This window comes from Lissotriton helveticus, chromosome 1_1 (assembly GCF_964261635.1).
Source record: "Lissotriton helveticus chromosome 1_1, aLisHel1.1, whole genome shotgun sequence".
NCBI classification, from domain to species: domain Eukaryota; kingdom Metazoa; phylum Chordata; class Amphibia; order Caudata; family Salamandridae; genus Lissotriton; species Lissotriton helveticus.
In genome coordinates, this window is record NC_136057.1 from 1,151,829,152 (window position 1) to 1,151,852,979 (window position 23,828).

The following is a 23,828-nucleotide window of genomic DNA, read 5'->3' on the forward strand; positions in this document are numbered from 1 at the left end:
CGTCGACGTCTACGTTGAACACTATGCCTCCTCTCTTTTGAACGTTTCGAACGCTCTTCCCGTCTAGGAGAGCGAGACCTGACCCGCTCCTCTGGTTCTTTTCTGGGAGATCGGGGCCTTCTGGGAGATCTGGGTGATGTTCTCACAGGAGATTTGCGCCTGGGAGGGCTATGCTTGTCCATCTCCTCTACAAGATCCTGAAGAGGAGACCTGTGCTGCGAGCTGGCATAGTCTTGCATACGTTTTGCAGCACCAGAATCTCTCTAATGGTCCAAAGATCTGTACCATCTAGGTGACAGTCTGACTTTATCCGCCCAAGGGTCTGTCCGACGCTCAGGAGATTTGCGTACCAGACTTCTGGACTTCGAAGAGGCCGTCGAGGAGCCAGAGGACCTTGAAGTGGAATGACGGGAAGCTGACTCCGTTACCATAACCACATCTGAACACCTCGATGTTGAGCGATCTTCCCTCGTCGTCGAGCGCTTTCGAGGAGTCGGCGGATCAAACAACCTTGTCTTTGATTGTCTATGGGAGGATGTATGGTCTCTCGACGTCGAGCGGCGATGATCAGCCGCCGACGGAGTTCCATGTCTCGACGTCGAACGGCGAGTACCGGCCGTCGACGGAGCCCTCTCTCTCGACGTCGAACGACGATGCCCAGTCGTCGACGGAAGTCTCGACGGCGAACGACGATGTCCTGTCGTCGACGGAGCACCCTGCCTCAACGTCGAGTGGCGATGTCCAGTCGTCGACGGAGGTCTTTCTCTCGACGTCGAACGGTGATGATCAGCCGTCGACGGAGTTTTCTGTCTCGACGTAGAATGTCTGTGCGACGACGGCGGAGGGGTATTGGACACCCTCGACGCCGAGAGCTGACGAGACACCGACGGAGACTGCCTCCTCGACGCCGATCGACTTTTCCCTGTCGACGGCGGAGGGGTCTTGGTCCTCGACGCCGAACGTCGCTTCTTCGACAACGGCGGAGGAGTCACATTTCTCGACGCCGGTCGACGTCTGGATGACGACGGCGGAGGAGTGACCTCCCTCGACGCCAGTCGTCGCCTGGTTGACGACGGCGGAGGGGTCTTGGATCTCGACGTCGACCGTCGCCCGGTTGACGGCGGCGGAGTTCCCTTTCTCGACGTCGGACATCGCCCGGTTGACGCCGGCGGAGGGGATTTCGACGATGGAACTGGATCCTTCGACGTCGTCGACGTACCTGGTCTTCTCTTCGACGGCGAGCCCGCCGTCGACGGTAGTTTAGACGATGAATGATCCACCGGTGGTTCTTTTCTCAGCGCCGAGCCCGCGCTGAGGGTGAAGGGTGTGAAGACTTCTTTCTGGAAGATGTATGAGTCTTCTTGGAGCCCTTCCTCACCGGAGATCTTCCTCTTGATGACCTATGAGCTAGGCCATAAATGCGAATCCTCTCCCTGTCCTTTAAAGTTCTTCCTGACAGGTGTTCACAATGAGGACAGGTGCCTGGATCATGTTCTTCAGGCAGACACAGGATACAGACGTCGTGGTTGTCTGACTTGGCCTTCTTGTTGCCACAAGAAGGGCATTTGTCAAAGAGTGAAGGCATTTTCAGGAGAAAATGCACACCAAATTGACTGAAAAAGATAGTATCTTACTTGACTAGATGTTAAATGTCGAGTAAGAACAAAAAATTGTCAAAAGTGAAGAGTTTTTCTGTCAAAAAACAGGAAAATTAGTGGAGCTGTGTAACCAGGGTCCTTCTCTGAAGGAGCCGGAAAGAACAACTGACCTAACTGTCACCCCTGAGGCATGATGGGATACTGGGGGTCATGGGTGCCTTAAAGGCACGGTGTCAGTTTATTGCTATGCAGCTACAGGTTAGCTTTTCAGTCTTTTTAGACTGTGTGTTTGCAATGCAGCCTGGGAGCTTTCTATGCTTCCAGTGAGTTATGAGAATTTCTACTGCTTTCTGAGCATTAAAACAGTTTCTGAAACAAACCTTGTGTTGTTTTCTCATGTTTATAATGCTTATTACTCATGTATGGTGGAAATTCTTTACAGCATATTTCAGCTCTGTTCTTTATTTGGCTGCTATTGCATGTTTTTATATATATATATATGTATATATATTATATATGAGTGTATATATATATATATATGTGGGGCACATATAATATAGTGTTTCCGGGGTCCCGCACATGGGCGGGAATATTCTAATGCTTATGACTTTGATGAGGACCCCCTGGAAGAGAAACATAGATGACATTCTATGTATTTGGCAAGGAGACAACACCGCTGAAAAGGTTCCTGGAACAACTTGTCAAAAATCCTTGGGGGATAAAGACCACATACACATACTCCCATAAGAAGATCAATTTTGGGATGTGACACACTATATTAAAGACAACACTCTTCACAGCAAGCTGTACAGAAAAAAAACCGCGGCCAATTCCATACTAAGAGCTGACTGCTGCCATCCACGTCACAACATAAGGAACATCCAGAAGGGGGAATTCTTAAGAACACGCAGAAACTGCAGCAAAGAGGAGGTTTACAAAGAAAAAGGACAAGAAATCATGTCAAGATTAAGTCACCGGGGATATGATCCCAATACATTAGGCAATACCTTAGCTTCAGTGGCTCAAATAGAATGAAAACAAATGTTCCTACCAAAACGACAACAAGAGAGCAACACCATGATCCGTTTCATCACAGACTATCACAATGGTCATCATCAAATAAGACATACTTTGAAAGGACACTGGCATCTCTTACAACAAACACCCAGCCTAAATGTCCATCTCAAAACATATCCAGAAATGACATTCAGACGAGCACATAACCTCAAGAATCTTCTGTGCAAATCAGAATTTGAAGACAAAAGGAAGCTCATTACCACATTCCTGGATAGGCTAGCAGGCTTTCACACTTGTAAAAACTGCAGTATTTGCAAAGTGAGCAGGAGCAAAAAAACGCAGGTACCACTAACACAAGGGAAGGAAATTACCATCAAGGAATGGATTGATTGCGATAGCAAATTCACCATCTATGTTATCATTTGCCCCTGCAACCTACCATACATAGGGAGCACAATACAACTACTACACATCCGGATTCAGGAACACTACTGCAACATACATAAGCACAACACCAGTCATCCACGGTCAGAACATTTCCACGTAAAGCACCCACACAAAAAAGACTCTCTTCTTTGGCCTAGAAATTGTCCACCATGCCAGAAGAGGGGGGGACCGCGAACAGAAACTCAGAAGACGAGAGAGTGAACTCATTTTGAAAAACAAAACAGTGACCTTGGGAATCAATAAAGATGAGGAAATGCATGTGTAGCTAGGAGAAGAAAAGTGCCAAAGGGCACTTCAGGACTTTACTGTAAATTATCTGCCTATTATTCTGTATCTATGCCACCGCCTTCACCCCTATGCCCCGCTTAGCCTCCCCTTTGCTTGCATTCACTGCCAGAAAGCCACTTTTCGCGAATATGTTAACCTCTAATTGCGACTGTCCCTAGAAACCTGTATCGGGGCAATCCTAGTCTGTACATGAGACTGATAATAAACATCATGGGCTTACCTGCGCCTAAATTTCCTACTAACTGCCAGCAAACATCTTCAGTGATTGTCCCCCCCGCAGAAAGCCATTTTAGCGAAGATGTTAAAACTCAAATCACGACTGCCCTATAAACCTGTATCGGGACAATCCCAACCCATACCCGAGACCTATATTAAGCATCCTGTGTATGCCTGTGCTAAAATTTCCAATAAACTTGCCAGCATACGTCTTCTGTGCTTGTCACTTCACCGTGATCTCATGTATGCCATAGTTCTCCTGACCTTGAAGACCCAAAACTCTAATAGGGGGCCTCCTTATTTGACGCTACTTACCCCCTACTGCCACCACACCTATACACTCCACCTTTGATCCTGTCCATAATACACTCCTACGCCACCATTCCAATATGGTGCCCAGTAATAATGGTAGTTCTCACCACAATCCATGCACTGGGAACCTTGCGCTAACACACCTGTGACCCCTTTTTGAAGGCTTCCCCCGCAATACCGCTCCTCATAACAAAACCCCACAGTAATAACTAACTTTTTAGCTCTCGCCCTTCCCTAACTCCCTATATATCCACATAGATCACCTGTGCCGGAATCCACCTCTCCAATATGGCGCCCATTACCACACACAATTTTTCCCTTCCGAGTAGTGAACCGGAAGCCTCCTTTTTGTGCACTTAAAAGGCGAACCCTTCTCTCCCTCATTTATCGACTACTACTTACAACCACGACACAGACCGGCATCATGCCCTGACTCAGAAGTAAGTGACCAACCTCTGACCCTCCGACTTTTTACCTCGTGTATCGTTCCCAACTCCCCTACCCGGAACTTGACCTTCACGTGCCTTTTTCTCCCTATCTAGAATCCTAGGACCTACTTCGACTTAACAGACTTTTTCTATACTTTATGTTACCAAATGGTAAGCCATTCTACGCCCTCTCATGTGCCACAATACCATCACTGCCTCTTTAGGCCCATAGTATTAGCGAACTCACGTATGGCATGAGACAACTCACAAATTGATTGCCTCCCCCCTCAGGCACCTAGGTACAAACTGAACAGCTCCACTTTACCCGCATGACCTCCATCCAAAATAATATGACCCCGGCCATTCCAGTTTTTGCGCCGCCACACCAGTTCAACTTACATCATTACCTGGAGATAAGGCATTAGACGATCACCTGCTTTTATGTCAGTCTGTATTTCCAGTTGTAATCCCTCACTTATACTTATGCCATCTTAGCATGGCAATACTATCCAATAATCGTTTGTCCCAATTTAAATGTTTCTCGCCTCCTTTCTTCTCTTTTCATTTTTGATGTGAATGCTGTCCCCTGTCGGATCTGCCATTCCGTGAACAACCAATGTAAATATATACCCACCCAATTTTGATCTTTCTTCACTGGATTGTCAATTTTCCTATGAACAATTGTACAATAATAATTTTTGGGGATATTCATGGCATGTACATGACGAAATTCCCTATCTTATGCCACATGTAACCATCTTGTCTAAAGTACGCCTTCAGTTTCACCGTTACACACAATGCTCAATTCGGTATCATGCCACCTCATATATTGTTCTCTCCTCATACTACTGCCTCCCATTGCCTTTAACCACTATGTCTGATGCATGAATACTAACTTGTAAAACTATGGGCCTCCCATAGAAGCATAATATACTGTCACCAAACTTAATCCATATGCAAACGGCTACCTTCCATCCGTGTTCCTTTCCTGCCGCATTGTACTGTATCTTTCTTTTACCCAATAATGACTACCTAACTCGTGGGTTCTTGCTTTTGTCAAACGTATAAACCGCTTTTCTCCAATTAACATAACCTTATCACTTTGGCCAAAACAACACAACATATATGTGATCATTGCTGTTTGACCAAAAACCCTAACGGCTATCAAATTAGGTATTCCAAACCGACTAATACTGTAAATACTTGTACCATGCAAATCTGTATTGAAATTTATTTTTTCACTGACTTGTAACTTGTTCACTTTTATGTTTCACAAACTAAATGCTGAGTGCAGGACACGATTGTTGGGTTCTATCCTGACTGATTTGTGAGGTATCCCATATTCCCCAAACTATGTTAGAATAACCGTAAGAATTCAGGGTTATCTGTTCCCAACAGTAACTCTTCGGGCAGACCTTCCACCACCTCCACCTCCTGGACACTACAGGAGATCCCATGAGGTGTTATTAATACTACCGAGGCTAGAGGGTGCCTAATGTGCACCATGGCATCAGGGGCCTATTGAGAAGGAGTTATGAGGAGTTTCTGTGCTACCGACTGTCTACATCCTGAATACTAAAAGCGCTTTTATCTTTCTTGCTTTCATCTGTACACCTCACGTAAAATGTTGTCCCCATTTCAGCTGTATAAAGGATGGACTTTGGTAGATAACCGATTTCCATGGGTTCTTCAGTGGATTTATGTTTGGGACACAGCCTGGCTATGTGACCCCATTCACCACACTCGAAACACTGTGGTCCTCGGAAAGGCTGGTTATCAGGTCGACCGGGTTTGGAGCGCGGTAGGTCCAGTGGCCGTTGCTTTTTTTCAGTTTTCATTGAGTTGGGTCTGGGGTTTTTCTCTACGTATCCCTCTGGTGTACGTGGTTGAGCTCTAGAATAAGTTGCTGCCATTTGAATGGCCAGCTCCAAGGTGAGGTAGGGTTGTTGTTTAAACCACCTCTGTGTGCTGTAAGGGAGAGCCTCGAGGAACTGCTCCAAGTACACCCGATTCATAATTTCTTCTTTTGTACTTGTGGCCGGTCTTAACCATTTTTCAGTAGCAGTTTTAAGACGGAAAAATAGAATCTTCGGATTTTCTCCCGCCCGGCTTCTTTCTTTTCTGAAGCGTACCCTGTATGCTTCCGCATCTAGAAAGTGGTAGTCTAATATAACATCCATAATGTCCTGATAGGGAGTGTTCCCATTTGGATTTGCAACTTGGTAAGCTGACTGGGCTTCCCCAGTCAGCAAAGGGGTCAAAAAGAAAGGCCATTGGTCTTCAGCCCAACCACAGGCTCTGGCGGCGCATTCGAAATTCAATAAGAATGCGTCGGGATCTTCACCTGCCACATATTTTTGCAAAGAGATTCCTGAGGGTGCATGCACTGTACGTCTGCTTTCTCTTTGAGGGGGAGCGGAGGGATCCGTAATGGCTTTTTGTAACCCTTCGATTTGGGAGGATTTGGAGTCCTTAAAGGTGTCGCGGTTGGCTTGGGCAGATGACATCTGCCTTTCTACCGCCCATTCCAAACGTTCTTGGCCCTTCACTAAATGTTGGAGAAGTGCGTCCATCATGGGATTACTGATGGATTGTCCTTCTAATCCCACTTCTGACACCAAATGTTGCGGGGTGGGAAGAACGGAACGGAGGCTATGATGGATTAGTGAAGGTATTAATTTGCTCAAGAACTGTTTCCTTCTCCACACAAGAGAACTAGCATTAACCAGGTTTTGGGTTTTCTTGTCTTCCCGAGTTAGTCCTTTCCGGGATCCAGTCCGGTCTTCTTTCTTGCTCCACAGGCGTCCGATCCCAGGGAACTCTGTGGTGGCTTAGCGAAAAGAAAACAGGAGAACCGGTATGAGGGCGTGACTATAAGGACGCTTTTAGGGACAGGAGTGAAGGAGCACCAAACACTGTGCCACACATCTATGAAAAAGTGAAAAGTGCTTAGGGGAAAAGGTCAAGGTGGGTGATAGCAAGAGGGACCCGGTTGTTATACCGTTCACCTATCCCGCCCTCCTATCCAATCTACAAACTGTCTCCGTACCTTGGTTATCCTCCTGGAGTGTGGCGGGCCGTATCGCAGTGTATTTCTCCTTCGGCTGCCGTTGGGATTCCAGGAACTCCCTTTGTACTGAACTTCTTCCGGAATCTTCTTTTCCCCGAGGGACGCCACTCTGCAGAACTTCGTAGACGAGTCTCCAGTGGTTGCTTTCTCTCCGGGTATCCCTGTTCATGAACGTGATGTCATCAGGGGGCGGAGTTTCGTGTTCTGATGCTCCCCAATTAAAGGGACCTTCCTGGTTATTCCCGTATGTGTCCTGAAGCGGTGGGGACGATGAACTCCACTTGCCTGTGGGGAAAGAACAAGAAGGGAAAAAGGGGAGTTTGTAGTTCCCAGGTCCAGGTAATTATTGCATTCCTCATTCGTTGTCCTCACCCAGCCACAGGCTGTTTCTCCACTCACTCTTAAGGATAGAGTGATAGTTCTTTCATAAATAATTCACACCACAAAAATCAGTGCGTGATTGGAATTTTTTCCTGCAAAGACTCATAAAATCGTTCTTGCCCAGGCAATCCTGTTGAACTACATGGCACTTGGGAGGGCAGGGAACTATGCCCCGAGTTTAGTTTGCTCCGATTTCTTTCCGACGCTTATAAAAGCTGCAACACTATACATAGGCCCGGAGATTAATCTCACTGGGGATTTTAATTGTGTGTTCGGTTCAGGACTGGACAGGGAGCCTCCAAATAGTAATACAAAACCTCAAATGCCAGCATCATTGTTCATTATAATGTAGGGCATGCAATTAAGAGATGCATGGAGGGCTCGAAATCCACCTAAAAGAGCATGCTCATGCCATACCCCAGCATCTAACACGTTTAGTCACATAGACCACTGCTGCCTTTCACCAGAGTTATCGGCGGGAGTAGAAAGTATATCATGCCTGCCCTGGTACATATTGAACCATTCACCACTCCTGCTGATCCTGAAAAATGGAGAGGGCCGCCCAGCGATCTCACTATGGCGCCTCAGGGCAGAGGCGCTCAATGACTCTCCCAATGCTGCGGTGGTCTCAAAGGCCATAAAACATTACTTTGAAGAACATTGGGGATCGACAACTAGTAGATCAACGGAGTGGGAAACTATGAAGGTGGTTATACGGGGGGGCCTGTATTAAGACCACGTACGGGGTACAACAACAATTAGAAAGTTACATTCAAACCCAAGAAAGGCAGTTGAAGAGACTTGAAGAGATAATGCAAACCGCTCCCCAGTCTGTGGCTAACTGCAATACGTCTCGAGAAAAACTATTAGAATTATGGTCTAGGTTAGAAAAATTTACATACACAACGACAACGGCTGCACGTGGCAGGGGACCAGACGAGTGCACTCCTTGCGAAGTTAATAAGAACAGACAGGGAGGCTACACCTATACTGCCAATTACAAAACAAGGCGGAGATATAGTGTGTTCACAAAAGGCAATCCTTGGAGAACTAGCTAGGCAATTAGAAACAATATGCAAAAATAGTTTCTCTCCACACGAACAAAAGCTTCAGGACTTTTTAGGTAATACAGACCTGCCCAGATTAGAGAGGGAAGCTGTGGCAGACCTCGAGGCGCCGATCACTAAAGAAGAAATACTTACCACTATTAAAGAACTGAAAATGGGGAAGTGCCCTGGAAGCGTCAGAATTCCGGCATAAATCTATCGGAGGTTTGCCAAAATACTGACTGATCGCCTATTGAAGGTATACAATGAGGCGATAATAACAGGGTCTCTACCAACGAATATGTGAGGGGCAGTGGTGACAATGATCCCAAAGCAGATAGAAACCCCCCTGCTACCAAACTCATATAGGCCGGTATCTTTAATATATATATATATATATATATATATATATATATATATATATATATATATATATATATATATATATATATATATATATATATATATATATATATATATATATATATATATATATATATATATATATATATATATATGAGACTCTGCTACGAGTGGGACCGAGATAAATCCAATGGATAAAAATAGTATATAATAACCCTACAACTCGGGTGAGACTACGCGGACAGGTATCATACCAATTTACATTAACAGGGCGCACCCAACAGGGCTGTCCCCTATCCCCACTCAGATTTGCATTTGCAATGGAGCCCTTGGCAGCCACACTGAGAAGGAAACTGGGGAGATGGGGAATCCAACTCGGAAACACCAAGCACTTGTCTTATTATATGCAGATGACGCAATGGTATATATGGGGCACCCTGATAGCGCGGTCCATACTCTTTTGAGAGAACTAAAGGAATTTGGGACGTTATTTGGTCTTAAACTCAACCCAGAGAAATTAAAACTGTTCTTTTTATGGAGGTTGTCCGGGAAATCGGAAATTGAACTGCCCAATGTAGGCCTCGCATGGATACCAACTGGTGTCAGGTATCTGGGAATACACCTAATACATACTACTGCTGCCTACTTACAAAACAACATGGGGAAGGTAGTGGAGGGTAGTGACAACTCTATAAAATTTTGGAAGAAGCATCCACTGTCCCTGATGGGGAATTTAGCGCCGATAAAAATTGTTATCCTACCAAGGTGCTTGTATGCCGTGCAACACTCTCTCTTCAAAATCCCGAGCCAATACGTCAAAAAGTTAGAAAGCTTACTAATCGAGTTACCATGGAGAACCATGCCGAAAGGGGTTAAACAAGACACACTCCAACAAAAATGGGAGGCGAGAGGAATGGAAGTGCCATGACTAGAATTGTATTACATGGCCTCGTAACTCCAGCATGCAGTTCATTGGCTAGATGAGGACAACAATTGGGAGAAACAGCTACTGGCGGGTAAACATGTAGAAGTCTCTCTCCTGGTGCTCCTCATGATGGGGTCAGGGGTGTCCAACTCTTATCCATACATTATTCGGCACGAAACATCAATGAAGAAGGTTGTTCGACGCACACCTTACTCCTCCGACAAGCCACTGTGGGTATCAATTAAAATATGGGTGGAGGAGGGGATGTCATACAATGGGGGCTTGTATAGTAATGAACACTTTAACACGAGAGGATGCCGAACACTATTTTGCACTGGGAAGAGGGCAATTCCTACAATATGGGAAGATATCTGCAATAGCCTGCGTACTATGGCCCTCTTTTCTGCGTGAACTACCCGGCCCATCAGTACTACACGTAAGCCTTAGCATGGCAGAAGGGCACAGGCTGGTGTCGCACATATATAGAGCATTGAGAGACGATCTCCATAAGAAGTTCCTACTAATTCAAACTAGATGGGACGAGACCTTGGACAAGCCCTTTACAGATCAGGAATGGACAAAAATTCATGAGGGAGTTAAAAGAGTACGTTGCACAAGTTACTTACCTTCGGTAACGATATATCTGTAAGAAACAGTAGTTAGTATTAGATTCCTTACCTTAGAATATCTCCAGGCGTCAGACTGGATCCGGAAAATTTTGCATAGCAGTACCCCTGCGCGTCGGTAGGCGTCGTCTGCGGCTCCGCATCTGTCGTTGGCGTCGGGATGATGTCGGAGTACTTAGACGCCGCCCTTGCGCGCTGACATCAGTTCTTATACACAGCTTTTCCGCGCCAGAAGCGCAGAGCCATGATAAAAACCAACACTGGAGCCATAAAAACTAGGGCCCTGAAAGGGGATGACCTTAACCCTAGATATCGGTTCGCAGAACGGGGAGGATGGGTGGGGCGGTAAGAAATCTAATACTAACTACTGTTTCTTACAGATATATTGTTACCGAAGATAAGTAACTTGTGCATCTGAAAGAAACAGGTTAGTATTAGATTCCTTACCTTAGAATAGATACCCCAGCAATACCAACCCCGGTGGTGGGTCTGCGAACCAATGATCACACCAGAAAGTCCTGGAGAACGGAACGGCCGAAAAAGCCATCTCTCCGGACTTGGCTGTCCAGGCAGTAGTGTCTTGCGAACGTGCGCAGCGAGGCCCACGTAGCTGCCTAACAGATGTCCTGCAAGTGGACTCCCCGACCCAGGGCAGTAGTAGCCGCCGTGGCCCGAGTGGAATGGACACGTAGCATCACAGGAGGCTCCTTTTTAGCCAGAGAGTAACAAGCCTTGATGCACAAGACAACCCATCAAGAAATGGTCCGCTTGTGCACCGCCCGTCCCTTCTTAGCGCCCACGTAACCAACAAAGAGTTTGTCATCCACCCGGAACTGGTGTGTGCGATCCAGATAATATGAGAGCGCACGTTTTGGGTCCAGACGGTGGAGCCTCTCTTCCTCTTTCGAGGGATGCGGAAAGAAGGTGGGCAAGGTGATGGACTGCCTGATGTGGTAGGCTGTGACTACCTTGGGGAGGACAGAAGGAAGGGAGATTGAGAAGAAAGAGCCTGGAGCTCACTCACTCTCCTGGCAGAGGTGATGGCAACCAGAAATGCAGTCTTAAGAGTAAGGAGACGAAGAGGACAGTTATGAAGTGGCTCGAAGGGAGCGCACATCAGATAAGTCAGAACAAGGTTCAAGTCCCACTGAGGCATCACAAAAGGAATAGGAGGAAACATATGAGTGATGCTCTTCAAAAACCAATTTACAACCAGGGACTTGAACAAAGAGGGCTGATCAGGGAGCTTTGAGAAGGCGGAAATGGCAGAGAGGTAGCCCTTCAGAGTGCCCAGAGCAGAGCCCTGCTGGGCAAGAGAAAGAAGAAAGAGGAGAACCTCTGAAAGAGGGGCAGAAAGGAGATCCACAGCCTTTGCTGTGTACCATGCCACAAATTTGTTCCACCTGCAGGCGAATACCGATTTTGTGGAGGGACGCCGGGCTGCCAGAATCACATTACAGACTTCAGGAGGCAAGTCAAATGGCCTCAACTGCCGCAGCTTAATCTCCACGCATGTAAATGGAGACTGGACAGGTTCGGGTGAAGGACCGTCCCCTGCTGCTGCGACAGAAGGTCCTCCTGAAGAGGCAGACGAATATGGGGATCGACTGACATGCTGAGTAGCTCGGGATACCAGTATCTTCGTGCCCAGTCAGGAGCCACAAGGATGACTTGGGCCAGGCCACGCCTGATCTTCTTCAGCACTCTGGGCAGAAGTGGTATAGGCGTACAACAGACCGCAACTCCACTTGCCTGAAAAGCATCTCCGAGCGAGTGCCGCCTTGGAAATTCCAACGCGCAGAACTGATGACATTGCGCGTTCTCTTCTGTGGCGAATAGATCTAACCAAGACTCTCCCCACTGCTGAAAGAGTTCAGACGCCATTCGTGATCCATCATGCACCGACGGCTGAGTTCGTCCGCCCTGGTGTTCAGGGAACCTGCCAGGTGTTGAACCACCAGGGTCACGCCCTGATGTTCCAGCCACTGCCAGAGGCGCAGAGCCTCCTGGCAAAGGGTCCACGACCCCACCTTGCCCCGTTTGTTGCAGTACCACATGGCGGTGGTGTTGTCCGTGAACACCTGCACTACACTCCCCCGGGCAGAGGGGAGGAATGCCTTTAGTGCAAGACAGATCGCCCGCAGCTACAGAAGGTTGATGTGGAGCCGGGACTCTGATCTCCGCCTCTCCCATGTGGCCCACCCAGCCCTGGAGGGACGCGTCCGTCACAACTACGTGCTCCGGTTGGGGTAAGAAGAGGGATCTGCTGCTGACCCAAACGCGGTCTGTGAGCCACCACTGCAACTGTCTTGCAGTGCCCTCCGAGATCAAGACATGGTCGGACAAGTTGCCCTGATGCTGGGCCCACTGAAACTTCAGGTGCCACTGCAGAGCCCGCATCCGCCACCTGGCGTGATGCACCAGAAGGATGCAGGAGGCCATCAGCCCCAGAAGCCGCAGCGTCAACCTGACCGAGTATCGGGATAAAGGCTGAAAGGTAGGAATCAGAGCCTGAATATCCCAAACCCGCTGCTCGGGAGGATGAACCCGAAACTGCGCAGTCTAGAACCGCTCCGATGAAGAGGAGCTTCTGAGAGGGACACAGGTGCAACTTCAGCCCATTGATGGAGAACCACAGCAGGTGCAGGAGGTCGGCCGAAGTCTGGAGGTGGATGACGACTGTCTGGGGCGAGCCCGCCTTCAACAACCAGTCGTCGAGGTAGGGAAAGACTGAAACCCCTAACCTGCGCAGATGAGCTGCGACCACCGCCATCACTTTCGTGAACACCCCTGGGGCACTGGTAAAGCCGAAGGGGAGCACGGTAAACTGAAAGTGCTCATGGCATACCGTGAACCGCATGTAACGCCGGTGGGCCAGCAGGACGGGGATGTGGAAATAGGCGTCCTGAAAGTCCAATGCTACCATCCAGTCTCCTGGGTCTAGGGCAGCTAAGACCTGAGCCAAAGTCAGCATCTTGAACTTCTCCTTCCGGAGGAAGCCGTTGACGTTCCGGAGGTCCAAGATAGGGCGTAGGCCCCCTTTGCCCTTCTTGGGAACCAGAAAGTAGTAGGAGTAACAACCACACTCTACTTCTGGCCCAGGAACGCGCTCGATGGCCCCCTTGGCCAAGAGGGCCGTAACTTCCTCTTGCAGAAGTTGCAAGTGATTCCCCGACACGCGGTGGTACTGCAGTTGCATGGCTGGAGGGGTCGCCTCGAAGGGGAGTGAATAGCGCCTTCGGACGATTTGCAGCACCCACCTGTCCAGTGATGGAGCGCCAGTGGAGGTGGTGATGGCGAACCCTGCCACCCAAATGGGCCTGAAAGCTCGGACTAGGAAGGCTTTGAGGCGGATGCTGCGGGGGTGGATGTGGACTGGCCGCGCCGTTGTCCCCGGTTACGGCTGCGACAGTAACCACGTCTGCCACCACGCTGATTGTTAGTCTGCGGCCCATGGCTTGAAGCACGTGTGGGAGCACCCCTACCGTGGCCACGAAAGGAGCGCTGGGCCAAAGATTGCTGGCGCGGGGACTTGGCCATAGCCCTGGAGTCCTTAAAGCGTTCCAGCGCATGATCTGCCTTGCCACCGAAGAGGTGGCTGCCATCGAACGGCATGTCCATAAGGGTGTTTTGGACATCGGCTGAAAAGTTGGCGGACCTCAGCCAGGCGTGGCGGCGAACCGCCACAGACATGGAAATCGCTCTTCCTAGCGAATCCGTGGTATCCAGTCCACATCTAATAGAGTACCGCGCTGCGTCTCTTCCCTCCAGGCACTCAGGCAGCAAGGCCGCAACCGTATCCCACAGAGAGTGGGTGTAACGGCCCAAGAGGCACGCGGTGTCGACTGACAGCAACCCCAAACTAAGGGAAGAGAACATCTTCTTTCCGAACTGTTCATACCTCTTGGATTTCCGATCTGGTGGTGCAGTCGGGAATGCGGATTAGGAGGTAGAGGCCTGGATAACCAGACTCTCAGGGGTGGGGTGGGTGGAGAAGAAACTAGGGTCGCCGGAGCTGGGCGGTGGCGCCTAGCGACGTTCCTATCTACAGAAGGGCCTGTAGTGGGCCTGGACCAAGTGCCCAACAGGACGTCTGTGAGAGCCTCATTAAACTGCAGTAGAGGCTCTGGGGAGCTTACCTGCAGTTTAAGGACCTCTGTGAGGATGTTGGACCTCACTGTTGTGACGGGGAACTCAAGAGCCAAGGACTTGGCTGCCCTCATCAGCACCACACTATAAGCTGCCCCCTCCTCCGTAGCCACGGTAGGAGGGGAGACCAAACCAGTGTCTGGGGAGGTATCCAGGCCACTGGCTTCCCCTAGTTCCTGTGTCCAGTCCTCATATGACTGGCACTCACGTGCCAGGGGGTCCTCAGACCCCCCCCCAGTCTCCTTCGTAGTCCATGTCCTGAAATTCAGGAATAAAGGATGGACCCAGATCCTCGAAGAAATGCTCTTCGGGACAGCGTCGTCCGAGGACGGCGCCAGGGGTGACACCCTAGGGGTCGATGCCGGCGGGGTCGTAAGGTCGACATGCGGCGATCCAGCGGGGCCTTGCGGCGTCGGGACCGAAGGCGCCGACGGCACGGGGCCTAAGAACCCGACGGCGCCAGGGCCGAAGCACCCAACGGCGCCGGGACCGAAGCACCCGGCCCGCTTGGGCTCCCAGTCGGGTCCGCTGGGCCCGAAGGCGCCGCGGAACCCGACGGAGAGAGCGACCTCATGGCCATGAGTAAGGCGTCGATCTCCTCCGGCGTCGCGTTCTGCTCAGGGACCGGCGGGTATGGAGCAGGCCACGACGCCTACGGCTCTGGCTGAGCCGCCTGGGCGGTGTCACCCGAACCCCCGGCCGCGTCGCCCGAGCGTCGGGGCGAGTCAGAAGAGCGATGTCGCCTCTCCGACTTCTTGTGCCTCTTACCTGAGGACTTGGAGCCCGACAAGTGGTGTCGACTCGCTGAGCTGTGAATACTTCGGCCCCGCAACCGGCCCCTCGACCTCCTTCCGGACCGGGACCTCTTGCAGCACCGGCCCGACTGCTGGAGCTCAAGTCGCTTGCGGGACCGCTCCCGCCTAGCCTTCGACATCAAGGCCTGGCAGTCGGGGCACGACTTGTCATCGTGGTCGGGCCCCAGGCAATGTAGGCACCGGCGGTGGGGGTCGGTAACCGACATCAGTCAGTTGCAGTCGGCACAGGGCTTGAACCCGGGCATCCCTACCAGCACCGATGGAGTCGTAGATTCGAAACGGATCCAAAAAGAATCGAAAAAGCCTAGTCAAAAAGTGACTAACGGGTACCACTTTCTCCAAACCTGTGCTTGCTGGCGCGGAAAAAAAAACAACTGACGTCAGCGCGCGAGGGCGGCGTCTAAGTACTCAGACGACATCATCCCGGCGCTTCACAAACAGACTTTATACAATATCAACAATAATATCCAAACAAATTATAATTTTGAAACAGTCATACCCTCACACATTCACATCCATACACAGCAAAAATTGTTATCACAAAAACTGGAATCAAAAGTATTCACAGTAAGCCATATACAGTAAATTCTCAATGATAAAACTTTTTTAGAAGTTTTTTGTATGTTACTCCTTTGTTTGAATGGCAAAAAAGGTAGCCAAAATTCCGTTTGGATATTATTGTTGATATTGTATAAAGTCGGTTTGTGAATATTGTGTAAATATATGTATATAGAGAAGAGGTCGTGTAATGTATAATGGATTGGTGAAATAACCAAAAATCCCTGCTCAAAAATTTTAAAATAAAATAAATGATTCATTCAAACATTTGCGTGTCATTCGACCATAGTGCACAATTCTTATGGTCTGATGAATTATAAAGAATAAGTTGTGACAGTACTGGCATTTCTGTTGTTCATTGATACTTTGTGGCTCAGCCTTGCTGTTGGGGGCCCAGACCCAGTGGTGGTTTTTGAAATGGTTAGGCAAGCAAATGCTAGCTTTCTAAAAGTAGCATTTGCAAACACAGGATATTAAAATAAACTTTACTAAAATAAGTATTTTATTATTCTGAGTTCGGGCATACTAAACTTTATTTTCTACCATGTTCCCTGAGCCTGCTGGGATTATAGGGTGTAATAATTCCAGCAGCCCATCTTGGCCTAAGAGAACAGGTAGCCTTACAATAGTGAAAAACAAAATTGGCTGTAATTCACTATTAGGACATGCCACACACATCAGGGCTTGTCCTACCTTACACTTACAATGCACCCTGCCCTTGGGCCTAACATAGGGGTGACTAATATGAAGTAAAGGGAAGGTTTAGAGGCTGGCAAGTGTGTGCACTTGCCCCGCCAGCATGACAGTACCAGACTGCACGCAGGTTCTGCAATGGAAGACCTAGACACATTTTAAAAGGCTGCTTCTGTGGGAGGCGCAACCAGAGCTGCAGGCCCACTAGCAGAATTGGCATTCACAAGCCCTGCCACTCGTGGTGCACTTTACTGCGGACTGACAGTAAATCCAATGAGCCAATCATGGAAATCAATCACATATACATTTTGCACAGGGAGAGCATATGCACTTTAGCACTGGTCAGCAGTGGTAAAGTGCCCAGAGTCATTAAACCAACAAAAACAGGTCAGAGAGAATATTGGAGGAAGGCAAAAAGTTTAGGGATGACCCTGCCAAGAGGACCAAGTCCAACAGAGATCACTATGTAATCTGGGACTGGACAAGACAAGGTGGGTGGAGAAGGAGGAGGATGCGGAGGGGGAGGGGGGAGAGAGTATTGTTTCCGTTCAGTTTTCATGAGCAGTATGGCAAGTAGTAAGATGGGATCCATGTTGAGGCCTCTGAATGAGGCATACTATGGAAATGCATTTACAAGAATATGGACAGGGATGGAAGTGGGGGGAATAAGGAAATGATGTAAGAACTGTACTCCTGTCTTGTTATAATGCTGAAAATGCCAATAAAAACGTTTTTTTTTTGTTTAAACATGCAAGGATGACTAAACATTTTTAAAAAAGAGCTAAAGACTAGAAAGAAAAAACATTAGTAAATTATTGACCCACCAGCTCCGACGGTGAATGAACTAATTTTCCATACAGGTCACACACGGCACAGTTCAAGAGAGCCAATAACTGAAGTTAGCTAACTCACTGCTCTTTTCTGTGATGGCCTAAAGTAAAATACAGGCCGATGGATGAGCAAGGGTGATTTTTTTTTTTTTTGTATAAGGGGATGGCTTAACAGCTGGAGATATCGCTAGGTCAGACCTGAAAATGGAGCCGCAGCAATCAACCATGCAGTGGAGGCATAAAGGATAAATGAAAAGTAAGCTGGGGTAATTTTGATCATTAGTGAAGTAAAATAAACAGGGAGAGACAGGAAATATAGGAAAGACAGAGGAAAACAACAAGCTTGAAAACTAAACGTCAAACAAAATGAAGAAATGAGAAAATACTGCACTAGTAATCAACAGAGACACTTCTAGTGGACTTCAATAACATACAAGGTACAGAAAACAGGGTTGCACATTTAACATAACAGATCCGGCACTAAGGAAAAACATATCTAGTCGCAATTAGCAAAAGTCAAAAATGCAATACTACTAACTGAATTAAAAAACTCAGTAATGACTGTTAACATCGAGGAAAATATAAGGAGAGTGGTGATCGCAGTCCGTGAAAATTAGTCCATCTTCAAAACTTGCTGTCCAGATTTTTTGTAGTAAAATGTACCTCTGACTGAAGATTAGAATTTACTTTTTTTAAAGTTAATATGGTCAAATAAACATATCACAACATTTTATATGAAAAAGCAAGGGAGACTTTTCTGAAATTAACTGAGAAACATTCTTACTTAGTGTTAAAAAACATCAACGTGAACAGGAGGGTTGTAGGAGAATGGGCTCCTAGCTGTTTACATTTCCACAGCATGTCCTCGGTAATGCAACTGGAGATCACGTAACCTAGAAAGAAATTATGTTAACAGGTTTATCCCAGTCCTTTTGTTTTCAAGGTAGCAACTATTTTCAAAATGTTACCGTACCATAGGGGTTTACTTTTGGACACCATTCTTTCAACACCTCATGAAGCCTTTCCAAAAATTTTGAATAGTAGAGATCAGCAAAAATGTTGTCGATTCTGTCATTATCAAACATGTGCTGGAAAAAAAAAGATGATGGGATACATTTTCAGGAGACGTGCAGCATAGAACATATTATTATCAATGAGAAAATAAAGAGGCTGATGCACTTACATTTTTGGACCATTAAATTATAAAAAAAACTAAATGCAAACAAGCACAATTCAGACAGTCTTGCCGTAGCACTGTTCATGCTTTTGTTTTTTTAATATTTTATCAAAGATTTCAAATTTGAATGTTTCACTTCCAGCTCACAGAATTCAATAGCTTTTTCTAAGCAATGGCGCTCAATCTCCATAAAATGATGGCGTACACCTTCGATCACATAATATAACCCCACCATGAGGCATACACCTAATATAAAATTGGCCTAGCAAATTAACATACATTGCCTCAGAAACAATAACAGATTTTAAATATTAGCACAGCCATCTGAAATATTAGTATATATTCAATCGAAATGCCAACATTTACGCCTAAATAAATGATTGGTACATAATGGACATTATTACCCAAAATAGACCTTTGACTGCACCCATAAAATGAAGGGCATATAATGCCCCCAATGATTAGGTCAAGACCACCATAGTCACAGTTCTCATCCACATATGTACTATCAAGGCTTATTTAGTAAACTTAAGGGGGTAAATGTGCTGTGTGTGGCCAGTCACTCCCATCTCTCGGCTATAAAACTGGATATCTTGCCGCCATTAATACAGTTGCAGTCATGGTTACCTTTGAGAAGCACGGAGCACAGTGAAGGCTGGCTGGAGCTCTATAACTGAAGGGAACAAACTGAAAACCCAGAGGCAAACTTCAATGCCATAGTTTTCAGTACTATTCCAGTTATCTCAAAATAGGTAGGTTTTCAAAAACTGCAAAACACTTCCAGCAGAGGATTTGACAGTCTTCAATATGGATAGTTTACTTCAGAGAGAGATGTCAAAGCAGCAAAAAAAGGGTTCAAAGAGCAAACAAAACAGTTTTCAGAGGGACGAGGATATTACCTCTGTGATATTGAGTCCTAGTACCCCAATAAGGATGATCAAAGTGGGATTACTCATTCCCACATTGGAAAACAGACAGATAATGTTTGTTCAGAATCCTTAATACTCCTCCCCAAAGTTTCCTTAAAGAATCTTTCAAGACGATATTGAAAATAAAAATCAAAGAACGGCCGATCACATTGATATAGCCATAAAAAAAGTCTCTTTCATATGCATATCGTTTGCAGCAGTGGAACTCTCTCTAACTACAGCCATCCTTAATTATGAAAATGTGACAATATGTTTAACAAGCATTTGCAATACAATAGGTATCGCAATATTAAAGTTTGAGCTATTGGCATTGCTAATAATAATGCAACACCAATAGCTCAAACATTCAGTATTGCGAGACCTATTGCATTGCAAATGCTTGTTATTTAATGTGTCACTTTTAATGTATATTACAAGTGTTTGCAACAAAAAAAACATTAAAAAAGCATGTTAGGCTTGTCAAGGCCAGACCAATTTGCTTTACCAGTGCTTTTTTAACATTGTATGTATCATTTAAAAATACCAGCACTCTGGTAAGTAGTTTTGGGTAAACATTCAAGACTGCCTGAAGGTGCCACACCTAACAAGGGGTCCATGTTGTACCTATCAGATGTAAAGATAAAATTGAGCTCTTAGCTGTGAATATGTCTGTAGCATGTTACGTTCTGCTTACTTCAGTTTTGCTTCAGGTGTTTTGTTCCAGACTTCCTGGTTTCTTTGACAACACTGATTTCCCTTTCCTATGGCCACGCCCCTCGTTTTGAATTCTCGAATTCTGAGGTCACATGTGCCTCCTGTATTCTTGCAGCCTGGGGGCGAAGACACTCCTCTGGTAGTGAACACACAGCTGTGCCCTGTTGCATGGATGTGAGCCTGTCTGAGCGGGAGGGAAAACAGGCTACAATTCTGTGATTGCGCTAGGAATCACTTCTAGTTCTAGCTCCGATTCTTCTGCTAATAAACTGGAGTAAATGCTTGGAATGGTTTCCTTGAAAGCTAAATACTAACACAAATACACTAAAATAACCAACACTGACCTTGAGTTCTTCTGGAGTAACATGTTACTCACTATGAAGCGCTTCGACCCCCTTCAGTGGAAGTAAGCTCTATCTACATGCAAGTAGGCTACACAGAAAAATAACAAAAATGCATAATGAGGAGGAAGAGGATGGAATGCTCTGACGTTGATGGCATGAGGTCAAACCCAAAGTCTGTACCCGGAGCTCGTCACACACAGGGATAGAACTCATGCTCATGTGCAAGAAGGAATGTGTTACTTACCTGTAAATGCAGTTATCCAGTATTGATATCATTCATAGATTCACATGCCTGAATCATTCTCCGTCGTCGGGATGGGAGTCCCAGTACATAAATAAAGTAATGTCTCGTAGACATATATACATAGTAATGGGCCAGAGGCCTCTCATTAGTAACATCCATGTCTTTTTGTGAAAAGGACCAAACTTTGGTGAAGAGCCAATCAGCTATCACCAACCTCTGGAACCTTCCTGGAAGGAGCTCTAGTCCCTCAGATTTTCTTAAGCACAGTGCTAAGTAGATGTATTACTGGGAGATCTAAAGTGAGCCCTTCCAGGGGAGGTGGGTGGGTTGCATGTTAATCTATGAAAGATACCACTACTGGATAACTGCAGTTACAGGTAAGTAACCCATTCCTTATCCAGTATTAGGGTATCTTTCATAGATTCACATGCCTGAATCAGCGTAGCAAGCAACGATCAGCACATTTCGAATGGTACAATATGAAAGATCACCAGATAATTGCATATCAATGTGAAATGCAAAAGGTACCAAAATGCAATATCAGAGAGAAATGTGCGTGCATACAAGAGGAAGGTGGGATGAAGAGAGAAGGCTCACCTCTAGTGAAATAGATGACGGAGCACAGCTTGACCCACTGCTGCATCTTTCATGAGTTCTGTATCCAAACAGTAATGCCTGGTGAATGTATGCAGCGTTTTCCATGTTATCGCTCTGCAAATGTCTGTAATGGGTACTCCAGCAAAGAGCGCCATGGAAGTCCAGATAGCTCTAGTGGAATGAGCCCGAACCTTGGAATGCAGGGGTTGCCCTGCTTGCTGGTGTAGGTAATAGCTGCAGAGATCCACCGAGAAATACTCTGCTTAGTTAATGGAAGACCTTTCCTAGGTCGACTGAAAGCGACGAAGAGTTGGTTAGATTTGCGTAATGTCTTCGTTTTATCAATGTTGAATTTAAGGCAGCGTTTGAGATCGAGGGAGAGGAGAGTCCTCCCTGCTGCCGTTTGAGGATTTGGAAAGAAAGGGCACAAGACTATGGGCTCATTAAGGTGAAAGTCCGATGAGACCTTGGGTATAAATTTAGGATTGGTACCCAGGATCACTCCGTCGTGTTTGAATTGAAGAAAAGGGTCCTGAATTGAGAATGCCTGAAGCTCACTCACTCGCCTCGTCGAAGTAAGAGCTAGTAGAAGTGCCGTTTTCCAGGAAAGATATTTAAGATCAGCTCTGTGTATCGGCTCAAAGGGATGTTTCATAAGCTGAGCAAGAACTGTGTTAAGTTGCCAGGTAGGAGGTAAAGTCTTCACTGGAGGGAACGTTCTGAATAAGCCTTTAAGAAATTGTTTCATTAGTCTACTAGACCAAAGAGAAGGGCCTGCAGAGGATCTTCTGAAACGAGATATTGCTGCCAAGTGAACTTTAATGGAAGCATTAGCAAGACCTGAGTTTGCCAGATGAAGAAGATAAGGCAATATTTGTTCCGGAGAAGAAGAGAGAGGGTGTATCTTTTAAGATTTGCACCAGATGCAGAGCCTCTTCCATTTCAGGGAATATGTTTTGTTGGTACTGTCAGCCCGAGCCAGAACAGCCCTACAATCCGGTGGGATGTCTAGGCCATGGAATTCTCTGAACTCCGGAGCCAAGCCGATAATTTGAGTGATGCTGGATCCGGATGTTGGACTTACTGCTGGTTCATTGTGAGGAGAGAGGGAAATGGCCTCAGCGGGATCGGTGGTTCCAGTGTCAGGAGATGAAGCTCTGTGAACCAGTGCTGGAGCTATAAAGATAAGAGTGCAATGTTCCGCCTTTAACTTCCTGAGGACCCTGGGAATCAGGGAAAATGGAGGAAATGCGTACACAAAGACGTTGAACCATGCGATCGAAAAGGCATTCCCTAGAGACCCCTTCTGGGACGCCAGCTTACGTAGTGTTGGCATTTGGCGTTCTGTTTGGTTGCGAAAAGGTCCAGGAAGGAGTGCCCCATTTGGAGAAAACGCGATTGAGCATCTGCTGATCCAACTCCCACTCGTGGCAAACTGTTCTCTGTCTGCTCAGTGAGTCTGCGAGGACATTGTCCATTCCTGGGACGTACTCTGCACGAAGGGAAATGTTGTGAAGAAGAAACCAGTGCCAGATTTTCTGCGATTCGTGAGATAACATCAGGGAACGAGTCCCACCCTGTTTGTTTAGATAGTGCATTGTCGTGGTATTGTCTGTCCGCACAAGCACTAGAGAATTTTTGATCCGTGGGAGGAAAGCCAGAAGGGCTAGGTAAACAGCTCGCAGCTCGAGGAGATTTATCTGTAGCTTACGCTCGGAAGCGGACCACCGTCCGTTTATCCGGAGCTCCTGGAGGAACGCTCCCCAACCTTCCAGGGATGCATCTGTTGTAATGATATGCGGAGAGCTGGAAGCAAGAAAGGCAAGCCTAGCAAAAGGTTTTGAGGGTGAATCCACCAATGTAGAGCTTTGACCATGTGAGAGGTAATGCGGATGACATCGAACGATCCTGTACAGTGGAGCCATTGAGCCGACAGCGGTTCTTGGAGAGGGCGCATGTGAAGGCGACAGTGCGGAACTAACAGGATGCAGGAAGACATCTTCCCAAGCAGAGATTTGAAAAAGCGTACTGTAAGGGACTTTTTGGATTGTATGCGAGTTGCCAAAGAAATGAGTTTGTTTT

General features: G+C 46.9%; 1 protein-coding gene across 1 annotated transcript in view; it reads right to left on the reverse strand.

Annotated features, from left to right (window-relative positions):
• The window catches only part of LOC144821747 (transcriptional regulator QRICH1-like), a 286,095-nt gene that overhangs the window by 91,495 nt on the left and 170,772 nt on the right, over positions 1-23,828 (reverse strand). The window contains exons 5-6 of the mRNA XM_078678952.1: positions 18,736-18,850; positions 18,547-18,655 (exon numbers count right to left, since the gene is read on the reverse strand). Of these exons, the coding sequence (XP_078535078.1) occupies positions 18,547-18,655; positions 18,736-18,850 (224 nt within the window). The remainder of the gene's footprint in view (positions 1-18,546; positions 18,656-18,735; positions 18,851-23,828) is intronic.